Genomic DNA, 27299 nt, shown 5'->3' with positions numbered 1-27299 from the left:
GGGGGTAAGCAATTCACTTTGCAATTTAAAACGAGCAGAGGGTCAAAGTGTGTCTGCCCAAACTATGAACTGTGCCAAATGGCAAGTATCGGCTGTGTACGCCGCGCCTCCTATCAGGGGGGTGGGCTGAGGCGGTTACAGGAGGCAAGACCTGCGAGCGTCTGGGCCCTGCCTCAGTGTGAGAGTGAATCTGCTCTACTTCGCAGCAAGCATCTTTTGGTGCAGTGCATATATCATGATCGCGGCAGAGGCCCACGGCTATGGTCGGAGAGGGGAAGTGACATAGGCATCGTTGTGTTGTGCGCGCATTGTGCGTGGTTGTCAGCTGCGGGTATATTGGTATGGCCGAGTAGGGAATCGCGCAAGAGGCTGTAACGGTTATCATATGAACTCATCAGCGGTTTGAGGAGTCACTGTTGGGAGTCTCTGCGAGTCATCACCAGACGGCCACACTGCGGATGAACTGTCTTCACTGAGGAAGCGCACCGAAGAGGCATCCAAATCTCCAGCGACTCCAGAGTTCCGTATCGTGGCCGCCGTCCGCAGGGCCTCATGCCTCTCCTGCTCCACATCTGGTGCTGGGTGCCATCTTGCGGATGATTTTCTAGCCCTCCTGCGATTCCGTCTCTGACTGCCCTGGATGTTCAGGGCGGTCTTGCGAGTGCTGTCAGGCCTGCTTGGTAAAGTGTGATGCCCTGCTGCTTCCAGCCAGTTCCAGGTCTCTTCAGTGGTGAGTAAAAGTGAGTAAAGCCTTTTGCGATCACCCGCAGATGCGCAGGGAAGAGAAGGGAGTAACGGATATCAAGCTCTCTCATTTACCTCTTCACCGCAGAAACGTGCTACGTTGCCTCTGTACTCCTAGGGCATAGTCTGGAAAGAAGATGACTGATGCGTTATCTACTTTGATTGTCTCTAGCTTACGCACTTCTTGGAGCACTGCGTCCCGATCTTTGAAATTGAGCAGACGGAACAGGAAAGGCTGTGGACCAGTGCCCAGCGGCGGCCGGCCCGAGGGAACCCCATGGGCCCTTTCCACTGCAAAGAAGTGGGAGAGTGCATCTGCCAGCATCAGGGTTCTCAGCCATTGATTCGTGTATGCCACTGCGTCACGGCCCTCTGTTCCCTCCGGCAGGCCAACAACATGGACATTGTTGCGATGGGAGCGGCCCTCTGAGTCATCCATTCAGCGTTCCAGTGCACTTAGTTACTCAGTGAGATCTCGTATCACGGCAGTCGTGGTCTTAAGGGCTGGGAGGGCCTCCTCCAGCTCTGCCTCTATTTCAATGACCTTGCCTGCAAGCCTGCGGTGGTCCGTATGCAGCAATGTAAGGTCAGACGTGATCTTGTAAATGCAGCCCTCCAGGGATGAGCGAGTGTGTGATAGCAAAGTCCCAATCTGTTCCACCGCCTTGAGTACTGTGTCGATTTTGGATTCCAATGTAGAGGGCCCGGTAGGATCTATTCCCTCCTGGTCCGGGCCAGATTGCTTGGCGGTCTCGATTGGTTGTGTGGCTGCCGTGCCTGCTCCAGCACGCTGCCTGCCCATCTTGCTGCTCACCTGCTGAGTACTATCCTGAGAGAGCTGAGACCCGTTGAGTAGACTGGCATCACAGGCGTCGTCACTACAGCCCCCGGACACCACGGATTCGAGGGAGCAGTGTCGCGACTCCACCTGCCGCCCCAGCGGGGGTTCATGCAATAGACCCCGACTGCCAGCCTCAGGCATGCTTGAGTTAGCCGGGTCCGTAAGTTTGGTACTCTGCATGTTATTCCGTGTGACGGGGCTTGATGGATTCACTAGCAGGGGCAGTTGCATGCATGTGCACCCGTGTGGCACAGCTACTGACCAGTCTCTGCATTGCCCCTCAGTCGCTAACCACGGGACACCAGATAACGCTGAATTGCGGGCCCTGTGTTCCTGAAGCACAGCTCACGTACCTCCTGCAACCAGGCCTGTGCTCGACACAACCGTAATCTACTGTCTCTGGGCCTACTGAGTTACTCTGTGTGGTGAGATTTGATGAATTCACCTGTAGGGGCAGTTACAAGCACTTCTGCCCGCGCAGCACAGTCACTGGCCAGTCTCACCGTTGCTCCTCAGGCTCTAACCACAAGACACCTGATAGTGCCTGATTGTGAGCCCGATGTCCCTAAAGCACAGCTCCCGCACCTCCTACGACCAGGCCTGGGCTCGACACTGCCCCTGAGCCCAGTCAGATGGCTGCAAATTTAAATCAATGCAGGCACAGGGCTGCGCCCCCACGGACTGCTTTCGGGACACACTCGCCCTTGCTATGCACCCCTGGGGACGACCGACTGGTGAGCAAGCGTCTGTCCTAGGTGCCAGTCAGGCCTCCTTCTGGCATGGTGGCAGTGTCTGCCGGGTTGGGCAGCGACTCGTCTCCGGGCCCCTGGGCCTGCTTGCCTCCTGCCGTGCGCAATACCTCTCTTGGGCACCCGCAGCAGTAGAATGTTGCTGGCGAGCGGGCCTGGGCTCCATACAACCCCCGGGCCCCACTAAGGCCGCATTGGGGAGAGCAACCGTGCTTCCGGCGTCGAGCTATAGCCAGATGAAGTGCCCCAGCCCGCGACGGCTGCCCAGGGTGCCGCAACCTGGGCGCGGTGCGATAGTGTGGGGGGGCCCAAACGCTGGAGGGAGCCAGAATCGTATGCTCTCCCCCCTCCGAGAGGCGCAATAGCTAATATCCTCGTGTGAGACACCGCCATTCACTCTTGGGACAATTATTTTTAGTCACATTTGCGATGTATAGTAAAAATATTTCTGGGCAATGACTCCAAACAGCAGAGACTTTACCCTACATATCAAGTTCTATCAAGTTCGCCTAACATGTTAATTCTGCGTCTGTAAAATGTTTGTTCTTTCATGTGTTCCATTTATTTATCTTCAAAAGAAATGCGCAGATGTGACTTGTAACATTTATGCATAATAAATCTTTTTTTCTGTTATTCGCTCATGGTTTATGCCTCATTTATATTGGTGTTAAGAATGCTATAACACACTTTGTGGTGAAATTTGTATTCTTAAGAGCTACTGTGCAATGTACATATGTCCAGAACTGTTGGGCAAAACAATAATTTTGTCACATAATTCTACATGGCAGATTGCAAAATAATTTATTTAAGCTTGATCTCATAAATATTGTAAAACTCCTATCAAGAGGTGTCACCTTTGAACAAATAAGCAATAGCAAAAACAATCATGGTGTTCAGGTGAAAACTTGTTTATTCCAAAAAAGATCGTTCTTTGAAGATTGTTTGATTGTATCCTTGTATGAACAAACAATATATACACACTGGCTAAATTTCATTTACTATGAATATAGACATACATCCTTACAAACTATTGTTGAGAACACAGATTGCAAGGGTTTTACCACTGATGAGAAGTATTAGACAACCAGAATGCAAAGCACCAAAACAGGACACAAGTTGTGTACATTCCAGATCTGTACATCCCAAATCATGTAGCTTACCCGATCCTAGATTCACTGATGATTATTTGGTCCTACAGAAGATGAGAGTTGAGTGAGCTGTAATAAACAAATGATTATTCAAAGAAGTCAGTACATAATTCTACACAATCATTAGTACACATTTTGGCACATGTAACATATTTTTGTACATTTACAAAGGCACACTTAACTTACTAATACAGAGGATACATCTGACATATATATGGTATGGTTCACATGTAAATTAAAGCAAACAGTAACAGAATCCCATGTATAATCACCTTCAGTATACAAAGAACTAATCATATAGACCTCTTTTAATCCTAAAATATGTCTATCACCTGTAAGACAATAGTGTCAACAAAGGTTATAATGGTATATCATATTACTAACCATTATGAGATGTTGTCTATGATATCTTGCCTCAGATCATTCCCTTCCTCATCACCACTGTCATCTTCTTTTGGGAAATCTGTAACATCGGCTAGGCCATTATCGTTGTAATCATCATCAGGAATGAAAGGGATGTTCTGCCGCAGGGCAGTGTTGTGCAGTTTATAACATTGCATTGTGATTTGACACACCTTATCCACTGAGTAGAGATGGGCTCCTTCAGATTTATCAAGGCAACAAAATCTTTCTCCACAGGACCCCTAGTTCTACCATGTGCTCAATGGAAGCAGATTTCCCCTGGCGTTGTTGGATTCCTTAGAGGTGGCAACAACCATGATAGCCTAGAATAAGCTAAGTCACCCTAAAAAATGGAAAAGTTCAATTTACCTTGGAAAAAAAATAACAGCCATGAACAACACATATTTATTCCATTTCTAATGTTAGTTAAGTTACTTAACAACAAGCCAAGCTCTCATGTTGCCAAGTTGTTCCATTTGCTGTTGTACTGTGCTATTGCGTAGAACAAAGAATCATGGATGGAACCAGGAAACCTAACACAAACACTTACGATGTAAAGATTTAAAAGGCACACCACTTGCACATTGATAGAATTGAAGTGTATCCTTTTGCAGTACACTTCTTCTCGGTTGTGAGGTGGAACCAAATCTAAGCGTTTTTCATCAATTGAGACAATCATATGTGGTATTCAACTCAAACCATAATGTTATCTGCATCATTCATAGGGAATTGTATAAAACTGTTTCTGTGGGATGTATGATGATACAACGCGTACCATCACAACGCGGTATGTTACATCGCGGTTTTGACAACGCAAGTTGTTACATCGACTTGCGTTGGAGGGCGCTGGATTTAGGAATAGTGTGAATTACTATTCCAACTCCAGTCTACGTACAGTAGGGAAGGTGTTGGAATAGTAATTCACACTATGCCTTAATCTAGAGCGCCCTCCAGTGCAAGTCGGTGTAACGACTTTCGTTGTAAAAACCACGATGTAACCATACCGCGTTGTAATGGTTGTGTGGTAAAGGATGTTTCCCGTTTCTGTGTGGCATCATCACTGACAGAAACGTATGCAGCACACCACAGAAAGTAGCATGTGACATCCCATTGCAATCTCGTACGGTATATTAAAATGAGTCAGCTGTGGCAAAATGGAGTAATGCAATAGTTTTCACATGTGGTGTTATTGTTAGGTTTGATTTTAAGGTTGTAGTTTAGGTTCAAGCTGATTACTGATAAATCAATTGTGGTTTGTCAGTTTAATCTGTATTTGCAAATGATATCCTTTTCCTGCATGGAGGCTAGGTAAGGAATTGGCGAGAACACTCCGGACTGGCGTCTTCTCACTCTTCCAGGGCCCAAGTGTGGTCGTTGGTGGATGTATCTTTAAAGTGAAAACACATTTTTTATTAATTAATGTATACATGCACATAGTGAAAATGGCTCACATATTACAAATCACAAAATATACAATAAAGTTGTTTTACTTATTTAAAAAAAGTAAAAATCATCACTGCCATACATGCTGAACTTAAAGGGTGATGTCCTTTGCCATAACTTGTGTCATATATTATAATCTGTTAAATGTAGTGACATTGTGTAAATAAATCAGAACACTACAACTCTCAGAATGCTATAATTATAAATGCAATGGCAAAGTACATCACACATGGCCAGGAACCGTCCGTCATAAGATGTGTGTAACTGTGCTAAATTTGTTTTTGTTTGTTTATTTCTTTTTTAAACTCCTTCAACAGAGGTTCATAAACCATGTACAATATGGCCAGTAGATACACTTCCGCATTTGAAGGTATAATTAAATAATCATTAAATGTAACAACTTTTGAATTAAAACACAATATTTTCGGACATATACACCTCCATTTTAGGTGTACATAGCTACCATTTTTGTAGCATACACACGCTCTATTTAAAATTACACCTGCCTAGCAAAACTTCATGTTAGGTGAAATGATAAGCAACACATTTAACCAAGGCAACTTTTAGTGCATTCAACACATTTTTCACATACATTCCATTTTTGGTAGGGGCTTCTGCAGAAGAATCCCTGTTGCAGATTTCTGAACTGATTAAAAGCATATTTGAACAACTTCATGTAAGGTACACACAGCATATCCCTCAATAAATTCTCCAGTATCATTTTTGATACAAAAACCATCAACAAAATAAACAAATTCGCTTTTGGTTATTGGTGTGTCTACACATCAGTACATGTTCATGTATTTGGTGACCAAAAGACAATCATGGGACTCACCCACTTGAAAGGTGGGCATCAGAGAGGCGGGATTCAAAGTGGGGCAAAAGAGGTTTTACAGGGTGACTTGTTCGCTTATAATATTGCTATTGTTTATGCAGGGTCTAAATTCCGAGTCATCTAGCTGCCGGGGTAATTAAACACTAAGGAGAGTATTCAAGCAACTAGCTGGGATGTGGTCTTATATTGCTGGAACATACCTCAACTGATTCCTTTAGGACGAGGCAACAGCACCCAAGGCATATTTTGTGTGTACTTGTAGGGTACCTATATTAGTGCTCAAGCCCAATTATTGAGGGAATCTTGTCTGCTGCCCTAACCTCGTAACTGTGGATTGAATCTACGAGATTGTTCTTCTTTTCCATATAGTGGTAGGAGATCTTTTGATTTATTCCGTTCTCCTGTGCCTCTTGTTGCTTTTTCCGATTGGACCAATGTTTGCTCTGTATCATAATTTACCCAGGTCCCTCGGGTTAATTTAGGGTTACCTCATTGTTTTCTGACTACCAATTATTGAGGAGGTCCACCTATCAATGGCATTCCGTCAAGCAGGGCAGCACCTTGTGGGCTGACGCGGTTCATTGCCTTATCCCGAAGGACATTCTTTGAAGATAATTTTCATGGGGAGGCCCATGTATTATTGCATGTTATTTGGCAGGCCCTGTACCCTCCAAATAGCCTTTTCTTAAGTTCTTGCAGTGTGTGCCTATGTTCCAGTAGAGGGCATATTAGGCTTCTAGGTCTTGTTTTTATATATTCTGTTTTAATATAATTTACTTTTACATATAACCAAAGCAGTAGTATTCTATTATCAAAAAGTCATTCATTTAACATAGGAGAAAGTCATGGGGAAAAGGAAGCGCATCGAAAAACATTCAGGCTACCTATTAACAAAGAAAATCCTGGCTCTTCAAATAAATGTAATCTGAAAGATATTGACAATCTCATAGAAGTAGTAGAGCAAAATATATTTCCCATTGCCCCAAAAAGTCCGAACATGAAATTAAAAAAGATAAACAAAGTAGCTCCTTTATTTAACAAAAAGGGTGTTACAAACAAGCAGCTGATCCCTAGCGATCCCATTGATGTTTGTTCACAGGCATCCATCTCCGAAGGCACTACAGGAGCAGCCACTCAGCCTTGTGATCATTCTAATTCTGAAATTCCTTTGGAACCCAAAATACTCTGCTCAAACCAATTCTCCGCGTTGACTCCAGCTGAAGAGCCCATTACTGAGTCACGGTCGAACCCTGATTCCACTGCACAGCCTGTAGAGAAAGAAGGGACTGGACTGGAGACCAAATAAAAGATCTATGGGAAGTTATTACCACCATGAGGGCAGAAATTTCGGACCTAAGAGTTTAGTCTATTAACTGAGACCTGCTCCACCGGTCTAACCAAGGAGGGACGCCAGACAGAAAGTGGCTGCTCACATGAAGAGGGGATTATTACTATCCAACCTAACACAGCACAAAATATATTTCCCTCGGCATTCGATGAGAAACATCTCCAAGGCCTTTACATCCCACCAAGACAAATCCATGGGACCTGCCTCGGCTTCCCCCCATTAACAAGTGGCAGATTGCCTCCCTGCCCCAGTCTGCTCATTTGGTGTTTCTCATAGGGAATAGAATGGGGCCTGTCAACTCTTTGTCCAGCATGGATCACTCACATTCCAGATTCAGACCCCTAACAGCTAAGAATTCCAGTGCTACTATTCCTAATGCATCCATAGCTACTTTTCAAAAACATTCAAGGATAAGCCTAGATTCTGATACTTTCTCTCATACTAGGTCCATCTACATGATAGGTGTCCCCAAGCTCCAGACACAATATAGGGAAAACGAGGCCTCCCTAATTAACAAAGCTATCCATTGGATAAGAGATGTCTGAAAGTGTCATAGTATAATACACTCAGATATCCTTAGGGCCCCAGGTTATCGTCTGCAGGTGACAACTTATACTTTATTAAACTAACATATACACATCCATCTATCAAGAATGATTTATTATTGTTAGAAGCCTAAACCTTTCCTCCTGCTAATTGTAACATTCAGTTCAAAACCTATATACCATCCAAGATGAGCGATGTCTGTCCCAAAATTCCTTCCCCAACATCCTTTGTTGACTGACTGGAACCCGTAAGGAATACTGCTCTAAATCAACTTGTAAGTCCTAATGTTACACCAGTGAGAGGATGCTCCCCAGGCCTGTCCTTGATATTTCTCCCAAGGCCTCGGCTCTATCTCTGTAACTCAGCCTCAGACACTTTAGGACCTGGACCAAAAATTGGCCCTGACGTATGAATTGCAAACCCACAAACTTTGCTGTCTTCTCCTGACCGGGAGCCTGTACTTCTACACCAGAGTCCACAGGGACCATACTCATTTAAGGATGCTAATTCAACATTAGTCTCTTGGAACATAGCGGGGTTGAGGAAGAAAAAGATACAAGTGCACTGGGGGGCCTTTAACGACAATAGCGGCACCATCATGTTCCAAGAACCTTGGGAACTAGTGCCATCCCATGGGCAAGGCTATAAAACTTGTTCATACATCATGGGGATTTGTACTATTGCTCAACATCTCTTTAGGTTGCTGTGTGAAAAAACTAGATATTGATCTCCCCGATCTGTTAGGGTTGGAGGTTCCTTTTTGGAACTGGAAAATCAATGTTTATATAACTTGTACAATAGAAGTGCCCTAAAGTCTTCAGAGTCTCTAGTCCTACTACTACTGAGTAACCGTTTGAAAGGGTTGCTAAGGATGCAACTGTCATTGTTGGCGGGGACTTTAATGTAACCTTTTAGCCTTCTGCTCTTCTGAAAGATATTGCTAGTGAGGAAGACCAACTATGGCATATTCCTCAATTCAGGCCCATGCACACAGTCCCCAGCTAAGGCAGCTCTCCTAATGATAGATTTGTTCCTAAGCCACCATCTGAGAGCTTATAATGGCCGAACTGTCTCTGATATAGCTAGACATCCGACCTATATAAGATAAGAAATACCTGTCAGAGTAATATTGACTACACTTTTTTTTTCTTCTTTTTTTTGCAGAGTTTTATATAGCGCGAACTTGACCCGAATCCAATCAGGTATCAGAGCGCTTTACATAGCACCAGTTACGTTACATGAGGACACACAGGGAGATTAAGTGATTTGCCCCGAATCACAGGATGTTTAGCGTCGTTACCGAGACTCGAACCCAGTTCCCCATATTCGAGGTCGAGCACCCTAGCCGTTAGGCCAACTCCTCTCCCCTAATTGTTTGGATTTGCATTCTTGGCCTGACCTTATTGATATGGACATTATTCAGTGACACAAAAGTGATCATTTACCCTTGCTCCTTACACTTCGGGGTAACTTAGATCATTTAAATCAGCAATTACAATCGCCCTGTGGCATTTTATCTGTTACTAATAACCAGAGGATTATACAATAGGAGTCTATTGTCCAACAATGAGGGTATTCAAGCACAGGTATGTTTTTACTTGGGCCCAATCTTGTTTTTGCTGACACTGACATATCTCCCCATTCAGTTATGGTTTCTCATGCCAAGTGCTTTGTTTCTAAATCTCCTCTTAAGAGGAATTTGCCTCCTCCTATTAACCATACTTGGTATCCCAAAACTTGCAGGATAGCCAAACAAGCTCTAATTTCAGCTATTAAAAGTGGCTCCCATCCTGACATTCAGATCCTTAGAACCAACTATAAAGCAGACCAAAAACAGGCTAAAATAGCTTGGGATAGTTCTGTTTGAGATGACATTCTGGACGCAGTTCAATCTGGGAACCTGACAGCATTCTGGCACATGATATGCCATGGTTCAAGAACAACTAAATTGAAGCCGGAGAATAATATAATTCCCAAGGATTGGGTCAATCATTTCCAAGCCCTTTACAGTGATGAAACTGGTGGTTATCCACTTCCATCGTTTTGTTCCCTGAAGACTTAGGCTGTGATTCCCCAATTATAAGTACCCCTAACAAAAGGGTATTAGATGATTGTACAGGTTTTTTTTCTATTGCTGAAACAAATTCTGCAATTCGCTCACAGTAAACAGGAAAAGCCGCCTGGGCCAGATAATATTCCTTTGTAAATCTCTTTAGGTCCGAGCCTATTGTCTAGGACCCTTATTCAAGGGCGTGTTGCCAATGCCATCATGCCCGCTGCCCAAATCCTTGCCTCCTGGAAAGGAGCAGAGATGATTCCTATCTTTAAAAAAGGAAAAAAATCTGATCCAGTAAATTACTGTTCAATAAGCCTTATCGATGTAGCACAGAAAATTTTCTGTAAGCAAATCCTAGATGATCTTCTAACATGGATGGAGGACAACAGGATTTTTTCTCAGCACCAAGCTGGATTTCACTCCAAGACCAGCACAGTGGGGCACGTTTTTAGATTCGAGCTAAGATGAAACCTGGCGGACCTTAACAGGGGCAGCCTTTATGTGGCATTTGCAGAATTGAAGGCAGCCTTCGATATGATCCCCAGAGACAGGCTTTGGTGCTCTCTAAGAGAATTAGGGCTTCTACCTCCTCTATTGGATATCATGGTGTGTTTGCACACTGAAAACTTTGCTCACATTAAATGGGGTCCTTTATAGGGAAATAACTCACAAGATAAAAGTGGCTAAGAGAGTACAGCAAGGATGCGTCCTCGCCCCAACATTATTCCTCCTTTTTAGGTCTCGCCTAGCTATTGCGTAGCAATCGCTATGCGAGACTCTAGTAAGGGGCTCCCAAAAGTGCTCCCAAAAGAGGATTGAATGGCGAGCACGCGCACAATCACGTGCATCATGCCGCCATGCAATCCACTTTTGGGAAGCGCTTCAGCCCACTGGCGCGTGCACCTACTTCAAAGGGTCCGCTCCCCCGCCTGGAATGCGCTCCCCTGCCCCTTGCCGCTTCAAAGCTCGCGTTTAGCGAGATTAAAGTGACACTTCAATCTGGGCGCGAGACTGACGTACAGCAGCGCACGGGGAGCTCGAGCCCACGGGAAGAGACACGCTACTTTTGTCTTCCTTGTTTGTTTAGACAGTTATACAGACGCTGGCTTTTCACTGACGAGACCACTCGATTGTGCTTGATTTCAAACATATGTCCCTTTTAATAGTCCCTTCCGGTTCATTTTGGGTAGGGGTGGCCTACAGTTTATTTCAACGAGCCTTTCGAAGTTTTAGAGCTGTTCTCTCATTCGAGTATTTTCACCGGTTCCAGCTCCCTTTCACCAAGATCACTTATGGCTTTTCTTCTTCACGCTGTATGTCGGCAGAGCACTCCTGCGTCTCATCAAGGGCAGAAAGCGCTACCTAAATGCTAAGCTAATACAATACACCGCACTCTCTTCCCACACAGCTGCTGCTCGCTACTCTCGTGGTGACGCGGTTTTCGCTTACTTATTTGTTGTGGAGAATCTAAATTATATAGCTCAATTCGTACTCATAGGGGTGGTTAGTCACTACAACTCCCAAAATTCATTCAGGTGTTAAATGAAGACTTACGTGGAACATGGTATCCCGGGTGTTGTTTTTTGTATTACCTGCAGTTAAAATGTCTCATTCTTTTCTGGTGGCATTCCATTGTCGAGATTGCCACAATGGGTTAGGTTTTTGGCAACTCTCATATCAAGATTGGGGGACTTAACGTGGGTACTTGATGTAGATGCACAGCTGATCAAGTGGCTGCTTGTCATGTGTACCGCTTTCATCCAGCCATGACTATTTAGTGAACAGCACTTTGCATTCTGGGACTTGTAGTTTATATTTTACAAGCTTGGGCCTTTGCTTTAAGAGGCACAGCATGTAATATGCTGTTGCCTGTCTAAGATGTATAAAATGGCATGCAGCCCCTTTTGCCTTTGTGGACCTTATGCCCTTGCTACCTGGGCAATAAATACACTCTTGACGTGTCCGACACCCTCGCTCTTATGATGAAGTAAGTGTATGTTGGAAGGCGGTTAGGAAAGAAACATTCCCACAGCGCCCTCTCATTTTCATCCTATCTCTTCGTTTCCTGTTCTGCTTCTTGCCTTGGGCTATCAGAGATTTTGACAGATCCAATGTGTCTGCTTGGATTGTTTGCTTCTGTTAGACTTTCCTGGAAGCGCGCGCTGGGTCCCAGGCCTGTTCCTGTTTTTGAAGCCGCGTGCTTTTACTTCTGGTAATATCGTTCCGCGGATTGAGGTGAGAGCGCTTTTCTCGATGGAGGTCGCTCACAAGAGCCTTTCTCATGTGACAGGGCGCAGGCTGGGCATAGTGAGAGGAAAGCAAACATTACATCTATCACTCTCTGCCGGTTCACTGCCAAGGGTGGCTTTCAAACGTCTACCACACACACAACCACACACACAACCACACAAACAACCACACAACCACAACCACACACACACTGCCACAACCACACACACACAACCACACACACACAACCACACACACACACAACCACACACACACACACAACCACACACACAACCACACACACAACCACACACACACACAACCACACACACAACCACACACACACAACCACACACACAACCCCCCACACACACAACCACACATACACAACCACACACACACAACCACACACACAACCACACACCCACACACAACCGCACACACACACAACCACACACACACAACCACACACAACTACACACACAACTACACACAACCCCACACACAACCCCACTCACAACCACACACACAACCACACACACAACCACACACACAACCACACACACAACCACACACACAACCACACACAACCACACACGCACAACCACACACAACCACACACACAACCACACACACACACAACCACACACACACAACCACACACACACAACCACACACACAACTAACCACACAACCACACACACAACCACACACACAACCACACACACCACACCCAACCACACACACCAGCAGCCACACACACACACAACCACACACGCAACCACACACACAACTAAACACACAACCACACACACACAACCACACACACACAACCACACACACAACCACACATCCTCACAACCACACATCCACACACATACCCACACCCACACAACCACACACACACACAACCACAACCACACACACAACCACACACACAACCACACATACAACCACACACACAACCACACACACACAACCACACACTCACAACCACACACACACAACTACCCACACACAACTACCCACACACAGCTACCCACACACAGCTACCCACACACAACCACACACACACAACCACACACACACAACCACACACACAACCACACACACAACCACACACACAACCACACACACACAACCACCCACACAACCACACACACACAACCACACACACCACACAACCACACACATAACCACACACACATAACCACACACACAACCACACACCCAACCACACAACCACACACACACCCACAACCGCACCCACAACCGCACCCACAACCACACACACAACCACACACACAACCACACACACAACCACACACACACACAAACACACACACAAACACACAACCACACACACACACAACCACACCAGGCATTGACATAGCCAATAGGTCTCGCCTTTGGGACCTTATAAGTGTTTAGCCACGCAACAGTTGATGTGGTTGCACCAAGGATATTGTGCTGCATAACTAAATACTTAGAAGGTCCCAAAAGCGAGACCTATTGGCTATGCCAATGCTTGTTATAAATGGTTGTGTTGACTTTTTACTGGATTGTGATAATAATTCACCTGTTCTGGAGGAGGAGGCATAACAATTCGAGTCCTATTATTTGTTATGTTATGTACATTGTGGGGGATAAAAGGTGCACCTGTGCGTGGACACTTGCTTAGTTTTAGAGTGTTTACACTGTGAGATTGATTATTTTAATATATTATCCTGTTCTTGTTTTTGACTGCCATTTTGACAATTTTTTTACATTCTGGAGGGTACTTTTAATCCTGTCTTACTTAGACTGCTGCTATTTGTGGAAAACGCGGATTCTACAATTTGATTAGCTTGCTTTGTTTTGTACTTGCTCTTTCAGGACGCTCTTCCTTCATCCTGCAGCACCTGTCAGAGCCCAAAGTGACACCTCCTTCTGGGGTGAGTGCTTGCAATGTTCAACACTCCGTCCATCATTCCCTTTGGTTTTGCTTTGTTCGCCATAAGTTGGCAGGGTATGCTCAGACGTGAGTCCCTTGCTCACTTTGCCACTGGATTCAAGCAAGCCTGGCTGAAGACGGCTGAAATGCCAGAAACCGGTCCTAGGAAGCTCGTTTCCGGTCCAGGGAAGACATGGCTTGGCAGTTCGGGCTGGACTGTTCCCATGAGGCACAGGGTCAGACTGATTTGCATATGGCCATGTCTGAACTGGGGTGGCAGAGTGGGCTAAAGAATGGTGATGGATTAAACCCAGATCAGTTGACTGGGGGTGAGTGCTTGCAATGTTCAACACTCCGTCCATCATTCCCTTTGGTTTGGTTTTGCTTTGTTCGCCATAAGTTGGCAGGGTATGCTCAGACGTGAGTCCCTTGCTCACTTTGCCACTGGATTCAAGCAAGCCTGGCTGAAGACGGCTGAAATGCCAGAAACCGGTCCTAGGAAGCTCGTTTCCGGTCCAGGGAAGACATGGCTTGGCAGTTCGGGCTGGACTGTTCCCATGAGGCACAGGGTCAGACTGATTTGCATATGGCCATGTCTGAACTGGGGTGGCAGAGTGGGCTAAAGAATGGTGATGGATTAAACCCAGATCAGTTGACTGGGGGTGAGTGCTTGCAATGTTCAACACTCCGTCCATCATTCCCTTTGGTTTTGCTTTGTTCGCCATAAGTTGGCAGGGTATGCTCAGACGTGAGTCCCTTGCTCACTTTGCCACTGGATTCAAGCAAGCCTGGCTGAAGACGGCTGAAATGCCAGAAACCGGTCCTAGGAAGCTCGTTTCCGGTCCAGGGAAGACATGGCTTGGCAGTTCGGGCTGGACTGTTCCCATGAGGCACAGGGTCAGACTGATTTGCATATGGCCATGTCTGAACTGGGGTGGCAGAGTGGGCTAAAGAATGGTGATGGATTAAACCCAGATCAGTTGACTGGGGGTGAGTGCTTGCAATGTTCAACACTCCGTCCATCATTCCCTTTGGTTTTACCTCCTTCTTTCTGCCATATTTTTCGGGCCATGGCGAGGAGCGAGGGAGTTCTCTAGCCCTTACGTTATGTGCATTGAGGGGGATTAAAGGTGCGCTGATGTGTAGATGCATCGCTGGCAAGCCCCTGTGCGTCCATCTGCTCCTGGACGGCGCCAGGGTCCAGGTATACTGCCCGATTGAACTTGGAGGGTAAGAACTATCAATATTCATGTACCAGGCTCATGGCCTGGAGTTCAAAAATTGGGATGGGAGTGTGCAATATTTGTAACCATTTTTACACTCTCATGGGACATTGCTTGTATTGCAACGGGTACCCGGTGTTGATATTGGATCACCCACACTTAACTTCGAAAAAAGTGGCAGAGCCTAGGGATAGCCTGGTTCAAAGGAGATCTCTTGTGCCTTGATGAATGTACGGTCCATGGTTAAGCATTGCATCAAAATCTACGAGTTGACCCTGTCCCAGGTCTTAGACTTACTGTTTATTAGAGAAACCTGGTCAAGAGAAGATTTTGGTCCTGATTTAGTAGCAGCCTTATCCCCAGATTATGCTATTGCTAGGTTAGATAGACCCTTGCGCAGAGAAGGAGGGCTAGCTATGATTTTTGAAAACTCTTTTAACTGCACTCTAGATCCCACATGCTTAGGTCCACCTGATATTTATGAGATGGCTCGCTTCAGAGTTAAAGTTAATATTAATTCCACATTCTCAGGACTCTTTGTCTATCACCCCCGGGCTCTCGTACTAAGTTTATTAAGGCATGGAGCCTAGCATTGGAACCCTATATTGCCTGCCCCAATTTTACTATTCTGGGGGACCTTAATTTTGACCTGGAGAACACTGATTTCATTGACTCTACTAGGCTTCTGGAACTTATGAAGGTTTTTGGTTTCAGGTAATTGGTGAGCTCACCCAGTCCTATGGCACGGCATACCTAGAGATAATTTTTGTCAGTCATGGAGTTCTGGGGCTGGGAGATCTTCTCCTGCTGTGCTGGACATGACCATCTAACGGTACCTTTTAACATTTCTGTACGGAGGTCAGATGCAGAGCAATATCATTGCATTCAGGAGGTAGAATAACATTTCAGCTGAAAACTTAAAAGTGCCACTGTGTGAATCCTTAAAAATGAACACTAGTCAATTGGAACACATTGCAGAGGATTTTCAATTGTGGGTGGAGACCGTCACCGATCATATTGACCCTCCTGCCTCTAGGGCTGGGACTAAACTCAGAGCATCTGCTTCTTGCTTCTTAGAGGATTTGAAAGAGCTCAGAGGCTGTGCAGGAGGCAAGGACAGAGGTGGAGGCTTGCTCCCTCTATTGAAGAAAAAGATAAGCACAAAGAACTGATACATATTTACAAACGTGTCATCATGTTAGCCAAGTCCTCATACTTCACTATGAAAATAAGGTCGACCACCAAAACTCCCAAGGAACTTTAAAGTGATTAAAAGCCTTTCCACTCCACGCCCCAGAACTCCACTCCGCCATCGAAAGCTCCCAAGGCTTCTGTAACAGCATGACAGCCTACTTTAGGGACAAGATCCTGAAGATTGTAGCCTGTTTTAATTTGAATGAGGTTAGCAGCCCCACAGATAAAGGTGAGTAGGCAATTAATTTCACAGCCACACTGTCTGTCTTCCCCCCCCTAGTTCGCTTATGAAGGTTAAGCAGCTTCTGTTACAATCAAGATCAGGTTCACATGGTGATTTGTGTCCCCCCAGAGTCTTGCACTTGGTACCAAAGCAGATTGCCCCCTTTCTCGAAAAAAGTCTACAATCATATTCTCTTAATGAGTATCTTTACCCAATCTTGGAAGGAGGCAATAGTTGTCCCCTTTAAAAAGAAGCCTATTGAGTGCCCCGAAGATTAAAGTAATCTGAGCCCTATTTCTCTCTACCTGCGAAGGTATTTGAAAAATATCTTAACCAGGAACTGGTGGATATCATAGCTTCCGAGCATCTTTTGGATCCTTTGCAGAATGGGTTTCAGAGTGGCCACAGCTCCAAAATCTGCTCTGCTAGCTGCTACTGATGCCACTCGTTGTCAGGTTGACCAGCAAGGTTATGCAATCTTGGTGCTGCTAGACCTTTTGGCAGCGTTTGATACAGTGTCCCAATCCTGCCTGGTTCATAGATTGCGTCAAGCAGGGTTGAGAGGCAACACCCTGGCTCTGATGGAGTCCTTTCTTATCAGCAGATCTCACAATGTGAGTTGGAAACGCTTTAAGGCAGCCTTTTTTCAGTTACCTTGTGGAGTGCCGCAAGGCTCTTCTCTCAGCCCTACTCTGTTTAATTTATATGTTGCCCCCTTATCCAAGCTGATTGGGTCCTACGGCTTCCAAGTACTATCTTAAGGGGATGATACTCAAATCATTGTATCAATATCCAATGACTTCCCGGTGGTGGCTGAAAAGTTCAAATGCTGTATGATTGATATCAACAGTTGGATGAAAGAGAATTGGTTGAAACTGAATGCCGACAAGACAGAGATCTTGAATATTGAAGAGCAAACATCGGCATGGTCTGAACTGTGGCGGCCACAGTTTTGAGGCTCCCTACCATTTCCCGTCGCTAAGGCTAAACATTTTGGGGTGATTTTTGACATCTCCCTTTCCATTGATACTCAGGCCAAGAGGACTGTGAGCTCCTGCTTCTTAATCATCAAAACTTTAAAAAAGGTATTTCCTCTCATTCCAGCCAAGCTCAGAGTTGCAGTGGTCATCGCGCTTGTTACATCATGCCTTGACTATTGCAATGCTCTATACTTAAATATCAATAAATCCACCCTAAATAGACCTCAGACTGTTCAGAATGTGGCTTCTTTTCTAGTCCTGGATGTTCCAAAAAGTCTGTCTGTCAGAGAGGGCATTCGGTCCCTGCACTGGCAGCCAGTTTGGAAGTGTGTGACTTTTAAGACCCTCTGTTTGGTTCACACTGCCCTCCAATGCCTAGGGGCCACTGCACTTGAGAACGGCCTTCCATTGGTATATTCCCAACAGACAGCTGAGGTCTGCCTCTCCTAGTAGTGTTGAGATATCTAGGTTTCAAAAAGCCACGTGGAGGGACAGTCCTTTCTGGTCACCGCTGCCAAGCAGTGGAATCTGCTTCCTACTCACTTTGCAAGTCTTGCGTACTATGCTGCCTTTTGCAAGTAGTTGACACTCTAGCTCTGCTCCCTTCAATGATGGATAGGTCTGTTCTCCTCTCTTGATGTCACTCTTACGCTTTGCTAGCACTTTGACACCCTTGAATATAATGCTCTCTATAAATTCTCAAAATACAAATACAATTTGGGGATGATACTCTGCTAGCGTCCAAAACCCAAAAAGGGTATAGAGACCCTATTAACTAGGTTTAAATTGTTTTGCACTAACCAGGGATGGACCATAAACACTACAAGACAAAGTTTATGGCATTACATCAGCATAGGCACTTTAGATGGGTTATAAAATTAGAGGGTGTTGATCTTGAGAGAGTGTTAGATTTCGAGTACCTGGGTATCTGCTTATCTAGTGGTAATTCCTGGGTTGGCCAGATTGAAATTTGCAAAAAATACCACTCTGTACCCTGTATGTCCCCGCTTAGAAATTTGGAGAACCCAAGCAGTGGTGCTACAATCGATGGAGCGGAACTTTGGGGTCATTGTAATTTTGATGAATTAGGAGTGGCGGAAAATAAAGTTTTAAGGGCGGTTCTTAAATTCTCCCCAAAGTACTCCATTAAACTTCAAACATGATTTGAATGTACAATCTATTACCCACAAAGTTTTATTCAAGCCAATTTTATATTTGCTGAGGACTTGGTCTACCGTTGAGTTGAAGCCCTATAGGGCTGGTCTGAGAGAGATTTTGGAAAGTCAATCAATCAATCAATCAATCACTGCATTTGTAAAGCGCGCTACATACCCGAGAGGGTCTCAAGGCGCTGGGGAGGGGGAGGGTGCTACTGGTCGAAGAGCCAGGTCTTGAGGAGTCTTCTGAAGGCCAGCAGGTCCTGGGTCTGTCGTAGGATGGTGGGGAGAGTGTTCCACGTCTTGGCAGCGAGGTAGGAGAAGGATCTGCCGCCGGCGGTGGTTTTTCGGATGCGAGGGACTGTGGCGAGGGCGAGGTTGGCTGAGCGGAGGCTTCGGGTGGGGGTGGGGAAGCTGAGTCGGTTGTTGAGGTAGGTGGGTCCGGTGTTGTGCAGTGCTTTGTGTGCGTGAATCAGGAGCTTGAAGGTGATCCTTTTGTTGACGGGGAGCCAGTGCAGGCCTCTCAGGTGGAGTGTGATGTGGCTGCGGTGGGGGACATCGAGGATGAGTCGGGCCGAGGCGTTCTGGATGCATTAGAGTCGTCTCAGGAGCTTGTTTGTAGTTCCTGAGTAGAGGGCGTTCCCGTAGTCGAGTCTGTTGGTGATGAGGGCCTGGGTAACGGTTTTTCTCGTGTCGAGGGGGGATCCATTTGAAGATCCTGTGGAGCATACGGAGGGTGTTGAAGCAGGACGCGGAGACGGCGTTGACTTGTCTGGTCATGGAGAGAGTGGAGTCGAGGATGACCCCCAGGTTGCGTGCGTGGTTCCGTGGGTTCCGGGGCTGTGCCTAGTGACGTGGGCCACCAAGTCAGACTGTATCGGTGACATCAGCTTGTCTTACGTATGTCAAACAGGTGTTAATCTCTCTGGGTTGTAATTCTGCAGGCTTTTATATATCATGAGATCATGTATTGACCATTGACTACATGTTGCTTTAATTACATTTTGTGAGCACTGTTTCATCTTGTGTCTGTCTGACCCTACCTTTCAGCTGCGAATGCAGTCAGGCCCAGGCTAGTTGCGCACACACAGATTGCTTATGTTTTTCACTTCAACAAGCATGAGAGATAAGAACAAACTGTGTGGGATGCGTACAGTGTCCAAGGATGTGAATGTGAATAATTCTGCCTCAGCTCTCATCGGAGCCTGGCTAGTTCCATTGAGTGACCTTGACGCAGAGAGTGTATCCAGCACCTACAGTGCAGATGAAGGGAGAGGGAGGCTCTCTCCTTGTTAGGAAAGAGTATATTGACAGGAACTCTCCTGGGAGTGGATGTACTGCCCAGGGCTTTTGTGCCCGACTGAGGCTTCCTGTAGGGACTGTCAATGGGTTTCCCTGTCGTGCTGGCAAGGATGATGAAGCTAAACGGACAGCCGGTGTAGTATTCCAAGTTGTAATTACTCATTCTTTTTTTTAACCATTCTTTTTATTGAACAGTAACCGAAGATTGGTACATTACAGAGGAGCCAAGCAGTATGTATTTTACAACGTGCATAATTGGAAGGATATACAAATCGTACATATGAGTGGAACATTACGGCAAACTAGGGTCATCATGGTCAATAGGTTGAGGTGGCGTGCATATTTCCCCTCTACTGGTATTCCACGGGCTCCAAACCAGTGACCACTTCCTAGGGCACCCTCTTGTACACTGTCTTTTCCCTAAACATACACCAGTCGAGATTCCTCTCCCAGTCCTCCAACGTGGGTGCATGGGCTGCCCCCCATAGTTGAGCTATATTTCGTTTAGCCAGCATGTACCCCAGAGTGGCCCATTGGGTCTGTGATGCATTTAGGTCCGTGGGCTCCCAGATATTCAAAAGGCATCTTTGCACCTCAGGGTGGAGGGAGACCTGCAATACTTTACTAATTGTGTCGTTCATTTGACGCCAAAAGAGGCTGACATGCGGGCATTCCCAAATGATGTGACGAAATGTGCCGGTTAGGCCACACCACCGTTTACAATCCCCAGCATCTGACCACCTCATGTGCACCAATCTAGGCCCTGTTATATAAGTTGTATGGAGGATCTTCAATTGGACCAACCGCAGGCGCGCCGGAATGGCCACCACCTTAGGGGAGGAGATCGCCGTTTGCCAATCCTCATCATCGAGCTCCACCCCATCGTGTAGCCACTTTTCGCGCAAACGCGCGAGGGGGTCTGCCATATGATTGATTAAGTTTTTGTATATTAATGATATCGTTTTTTCAGGGAGATATCCATCCAAGACTCTATCCTCCAGGGGGGAGGCCTCCGGGGGATCAGCTCCTCTAGGCAATAGGGACTGAAGCAAGTGCGATACTTGCATATAACGAAAACATTCAGCATCCACCAAGTCATATTCACTCTGAAGCGCACTGAAGGACTTGATTTCCCCCTTCCCCCAGACATCCTTAATCGCTGAGATCCCAATAATGTCCCACTTATCGAACCCCTTCGTCCTCCACAAGTCGCGCAGCTTTTCTGAATCCCAAAGAGGGGTGGCTAGCGTTAGTCTGTTTTTCCACCTGAGAGAATTAGTCGCGTCGTGCCAGACTTGGACCGAGTGCTTCGTGGGGACTGTTAACTGGAACCGCCGTGGGCGGGAGTATAATGCTCTACCATACGTGCCACCCGGAAGGAGCCACTTGTCCATGGAATAACCTGGGTCATCCGCCCTTCCATACGTGCCATGGTTGATAGCTGCCATATGGCCGGCCCAATAATATTTCTTGATGTCTGGAAGGCCGATGCCCCCATCATACCAATGCAACGTGAGCTTATTCAAGGCAATTCGGGGCCTTTCGTCCCATAGTAGATCTCTCTGTAAACTCTCAACCTCCCTGAAGTATCGTGCCGGAACTGGATCTAGGGTATTTTGCAGGGCATACAGGAACCGCGGCAGTGCCATCATTTTGAACAGGGTAGCTCTGCCCAGAAGAGAAATAGGGAGCGTTTTCCAGTTGGCGATGTCACTTTTAAGTCTGCGGAGCGGGGGAATGAGGTTTTGGGCGTAACGGACCGAGGGGTCCAGGGAAACAAAGATCCCTAGGTATTTGAAGCCATCCAAGCTAGTTTGTATTGGGCAGTTCCGCAGAGGGACTGGAGGGTCTCCACTAAGAACGAACAATAGGGATTTGCCCCAATTAACGGAGTATCCGGAGAATTTCCCCAAAACTGCCAGAATGTCAAGCACCGCTGCAAGCGATCCCCTGGGGGAGGCCAAGTAGAGTAAAATGTCATCCGCATACAGGGATATACGGTCCTCCCAGCCGTGAGACCACCGCAGACCCCTTATCACTGGGTCCCAACGGATCCAGGCGGCCAGGGGTTCCAGGGCCAGGGAAAAGAGAAGGGGGGACAGCGGGCAACCCTGGCGAGTTCCACGGCCAAGCACAAAGGAGGCCGAAACCTTATTGTTTACTACGACTTGAGCCAATGGTTCCGCATATAAAAGACGTACCCACTGAATAAATTTCGAGCCAAGTCCCAGTTTCGCCAGGACCGGCCATAGATATGGCCATTCGATGGTATCAAAGGCCATAGTGGCGTCCAATGATACGATCATGGCCGGCTCCCGAAGAGTGTGGGCTCTGGCTATCACTCCATGGACTCTACGTAGTTTCAAGGCTGTATTTCGGTGCGGCATAAAACCAGATTGGTCAGGATGCACCAGGCTGCCAATCACCTTCACCAAACGGTTAGCCAGGAGTTTGGCTAGGATCTTAGGCTCAGCGTTTAAAAGGGAGATGGGTCTATATGAAGCACAGTCGGATTTGACTTTCCCTTCTTTGTGGATAGTGACAATGGTTGCTGTCCTTTGTTCCCGGGGCAGCATTCCCACCTCTCTGGATTCTTCAAACATAGACTTTAGATAGGGGGCTAACCTATCTGGTTTCAGCTTGTAGAGCTCAACGGGGAGTCCATTCGGGCCCAAAGCTTTTCCAGATTTCAGAGAGCGGATCGCAAGTGCGACCTCGTCGGCTGTAAGGGGCTATCCATAAAATCTCAGTCATCAGGGGAGAGACAAGGAAGTTTAATGTCTCGCAATAGGTTCTGAGAATCTTCCACTGAGTGGGAGGAATTCGCTGTATATATTGAGCGGAAGTGGTCCGCGAACCGGTCCACTATGTCCTGCGGCTCAGTGATTGTGACACCTCCCTGCACCCCAAGCTCCGGGACCAATCGATTGGCCCACTCCTTTCTGTCTAACCACGCTATGAGCTTCCCGGCCTTGTCCCCCAGGTCATAGAGTCTGCCCTGTCGCTCCCTGCTCAGGGACGTGGCCCTCTCTGAAGTCAATTCTTTATAGTCGTGCTGCTTCAGGCTCAGCAGATGGAGCTTCTCCGGCGTGACACCCGATTCCAGGTCTCTTACCAGTCTATAGATGTCCGCCTCAATATCGAGGACCGCTTTCTGCCTGTCTGTCTTGGCACCAGATATCAGTGACAGGGCTTGCCCCCGAATTACCGTTTTAAATGCTTCCCATAGAGACTGTGAGGAAGATACTGACCCTTCGTTTTCTGAAAAATAATTGTCAATCATTTTAAGCAGTTCTCTACGGATTTTGGGATTACAAAGGTGCCACGGATTGATTGGGGCCAGTCTGCCAACTCCCCCTACATTCGTGCCCAATCGGACACCCACCGGCAAGTGGTCTGAGATACCTCTGGCCAAGTGTTTAATTTCACTGATGCACGTAGCTTGCGCCGCTGGCATCAAGCAATAATCGAGTCGGGAGAGACTGCCGTGCGCTCCAGAGTGAAAGGTGTGCTGAACCTGATCTGGATGATGCACTCTCCAGCCATCAACCAGTCCCATTGCTTCAAGGAAATCTGGCAGCCAACATGCAGCCGGTCTCACCTCTCGAGGGGGGTACCTATCCAAAGTACCCGAGACCTCTGCGTTAAAATCCCCCCCCAGGACCAGGAACCCGTCCGGAAGCGCGAGCAGGGCCGAGCCGAGGTCAGCGAATGTTAGACCCTGCAAGCCTGGAGGAATGTAGACAGACATAAAGGTGGCAGGACGTCCCTCCCACACCCCAGAGATGCCAACATATCTGCCACTGTCATCTATCTGTGTAGAGTTGACTGTCAACGGGAAGGTATTTTTCATCATAATACCGACGCCCCTAGCTCCTGACGTAAAACCAGAGTGTGCAATGAGCTTGTATCCTCCCCTGTACATCGCCCTACAGGAATTCCCGACCAGATGTGTTTCTTGGAGCAAAACTATGTCAGGGGAGTGCCTCTTGATGTATTGGAGAACCACACTTCGGTTGATTTTATCACCTAAGCCGTTGACATTCCAACTCAAGATCTTTACGTTCTTATCCCCCATCCTGTTTGCAATGTAAACTGCAAGCCAAAAAGCACCTGACCTGCAATATTTCCGTGACCCCCTGCACTTGCACCCACACACTGCACCAGCAAATTGACTGTACCAAATAACAAACAAATCAACCACCCCAACCCAACTACCCCCCACCCCGCTGCCCTGCACTTTGGGCTCAAAACTGCCCATCCGGAACCTGCAGAGTGCCTGTCGCACTAAGAAAGGTTCAAAGGAAGAAAAAATGGGGGAATGACGTGCTCCGTGTCCCTGCCCCTGCAATATGTATGCGCGACACCCCTGAAATAAAGGAAAAATTCAAGCCATCTATAACATCCCCAGCTCAGCAACGAAACACAAATACCCCGGCCCACCCCACACCAAGTCCCCGTTACTCAGTTCTGTGTCGCCATCCTAGAGTTTCAAAGGAGGCCGGGCCGCCGCAGTAATTACTCATTCTTGTGTACATGCGATTATCTTTCAATGCATATATTCCTGTGTATATACATTCACTATATGCATATATTTTACATGTGCATTATTGCCATTTAAGATATAGGAACTACCTGCAATAAATATTCCCCTATACTTGGCAAATGAGTGTTGAGCTCTGTTTATGCTGTATTTTGGTAATCTAAAGGGTGTAGAATTCTATTTTGAAGACTGTTTACGCTGTGACCAGGTATTTGAAGTCTTGCCCAGGTGTTCTGAAGAGAGAGCAAGACATGGATCTGAATGATTTTTGGACTAACCCAGTGTCCTTTACCCCTTCCAGAATGGTTAAGACCCTCTTCTGGGAGAATAAAGAGAGGATAATGATACATTTGCTAAACCTTGGCTCACTTCATGGGGTAAAACCAAACACACTGGTTTGAGCCTTTCATGGAAGAGATTGAACCTCCCTTTACTAAAGCCCTCTATATCAGATTAAGGTTAGGTGACCTTCCACTCACAAGCTTCACTGCTAAGTAAAGGGCCGCACTGAAGGTATTAAAACCTGCTCAGCATGTTTTAAAGCAGAAGAATCAGACAAACACCTTTTATTCTATTGCCCAAAGTATACTAGACAGCGTAAAAGCTGAATTGTGCCTCTCTGTCGAATGTTGTGAACTTGTCAATCTTGGATCATACTAAGGATCTGTAGGTCAAACACTACACCTTATATTGTATTTTCAATTTGAAATTATCTTGAATGCACCTGGGCTATTAGATCCAAGATTCTTTCTCTTGGCTCTGCTTGATTAGATTTTGTCTGTGCACTTGTTATGGTTTTTTACTGATTTCTCTGCAGAAATAAATTTAATAATCTATTTTATGATACCTGCAACTATGATATTTTATTTTATGGGTGAGGCCAGATGGGCATAAATTCTCTTTTTTTGTTAAAGATTAAATGCTCTTTATATTAAATCCTTCTACTACGTGCCAACCTACGACTTGCTAAACAGAAATCTTTCGAACAATAGGCACAATATGTGACATTTATGATAGCCTTCTATTGTTGCTGCACAAATGCACTTTCTCAAGCACTTTACCATTTTTTGGTGTTTTGTGTTGTAATTCTTGTAATATTGTAAAACAGTATGTCAACTAATTTGCTTTTGAGGTCTTTGAAGGAAATAAAGTGTTTGAAAGAATGAAAGATTGAGGCTGGTCAGGAGAGGGGGGGCGTGTTTCTGACCTTTACTGCTGCTTTCGAAACAACCCTCTCGGGGCTGGCATCTTCTGGGCATCCATTGATTTTGCAATATCTGTGTCCTTTTTAATTTTTTTCAAGCATCTCATCATCCTGCAGTACAAAGAGATGTTTCCCATTGAATTGCAGGTTAATGAGAGGCTGCTGGACCCCGAGCTTGAAGCCTGATATGCGAAGCCATGAGTGACGATTCAGTATGATGGAAGTGTTCACACTCCTGATAGCAGTGTCAGCAGCATATGGTGATGTTGTAGATGGCCTTTCCTTCCCCCACAATTTCCTCCCCCATTTTTCTGAATTGCATTGGAAGGTGCTGGAGGAGGTTTTTCATGTCATCTCAGAGCCCTGTCATAGCATGTGATGATGCCTACTGAAATGGCAATGCACCCGTGTGTGGCCACCCCAATTGCTATCCCTTTGCATGCTGCATCAATGCACTTACTCTCTTTATCTGGTGGTGGAGCATGCACAGAGGCCCTCTCACTGGCTCTGTGCACCACTAGACCGTAGATGGTACATGTTCACTAATGTGTAAGGGATCAGATAGAGAGGGCTTGAATTTCTTTTCCACTCTGGATTTACCCACCCTGGGCTGACTGGCTCTGCAAAGATGTTGAGGGCTGACTTCAGTATCCCATTGAGCATTAATAAGAAATTGAACAGAGCGCTCTGGTTTTCAGAGCGTTTCAAAGAGGAAGTCTGCATATCTACCTTATGGTAAGCAGCTGCATGTTGTATTGCCCCATGGTAGGTGGTAGCTTCATCCGTGGTCGGGAGAAGCCCTTATAGCAACATGGTCTAAATCAGGATACCGCAGCTGTAGTGGTGATGGAGGAGGAGAAGTAGAAGGTCTAGTGGTTGTGTCTTTGAATCTCTTTAGGGCTGGTATGGCCTCCAGAGTGTGTGGAGCAAACTCTTCTTCAAAAGCAAGCCTTGTTGTCCTTGTGAAGGGTTTCTGAAGTGTCCATCGAGATGCCCTTGGAGGTTTTCGAGGATTGGCCTCTCTAAGTCATCGAAGCCGGCCAAGGAAGCAGCTCTCAATGCTGATGCTATTTTCAATGTCAAAGAAGGTGCAGACGAGGATGGAGTCTTAGGCTTTGAATTGTGGTGGGGCTTCTCGGTGCTGGAGGGTTTCTTCTGATCCAAAGGCCAATGGGAGGCAACATGCTTTGGTGGATCAC

The 27299-nt window shown here is 46.3% G+C and overlaps 1 protein-coding gene across 1 annotated transcript in view; it reads right to left on the bottom strand.

Annotated features, from left to right (window-relative positions):
* Positions 1-5099: 5099 nt before the first annotated feature.
* The window catches only part of TARBP2 (TARBP2 subunit of RISC loading complex), a 131831-nt gene continuing 109631 nt past the window's right edge, over positions 5100-27299 (bottom strand). Inside the window, exon 9 of the mRNA XM_085654696.1 lies at positions 5100-5271. Within this exon, the coding sequence (XP_085510822.1) occupies positions 5231-5271 (41 nt within the window). The 3' untranslated portion in view covers positions 5100-5230. The remainder of the gene's footprint in view (positions 5272-27299) is intronic.

Source organism: Triturus cristatus, chromosome 4_1 (assembly GCF_964204655.1).
Source record: "Triturus cristatus chromosome 4_1, aTriCri1.1, whole genome shotgun sequence".
NCBI classification, from domain to species: Eukaryota; Metazoa; Chordata; class Amphibia; order Caudata; family Salamandridae; genus Triturus; species Triturus cristatus.
Note: the sequence above shows the minus strand (reverse complement) of the source record. Positions and strands in the feature narration are given on the sequence as shown.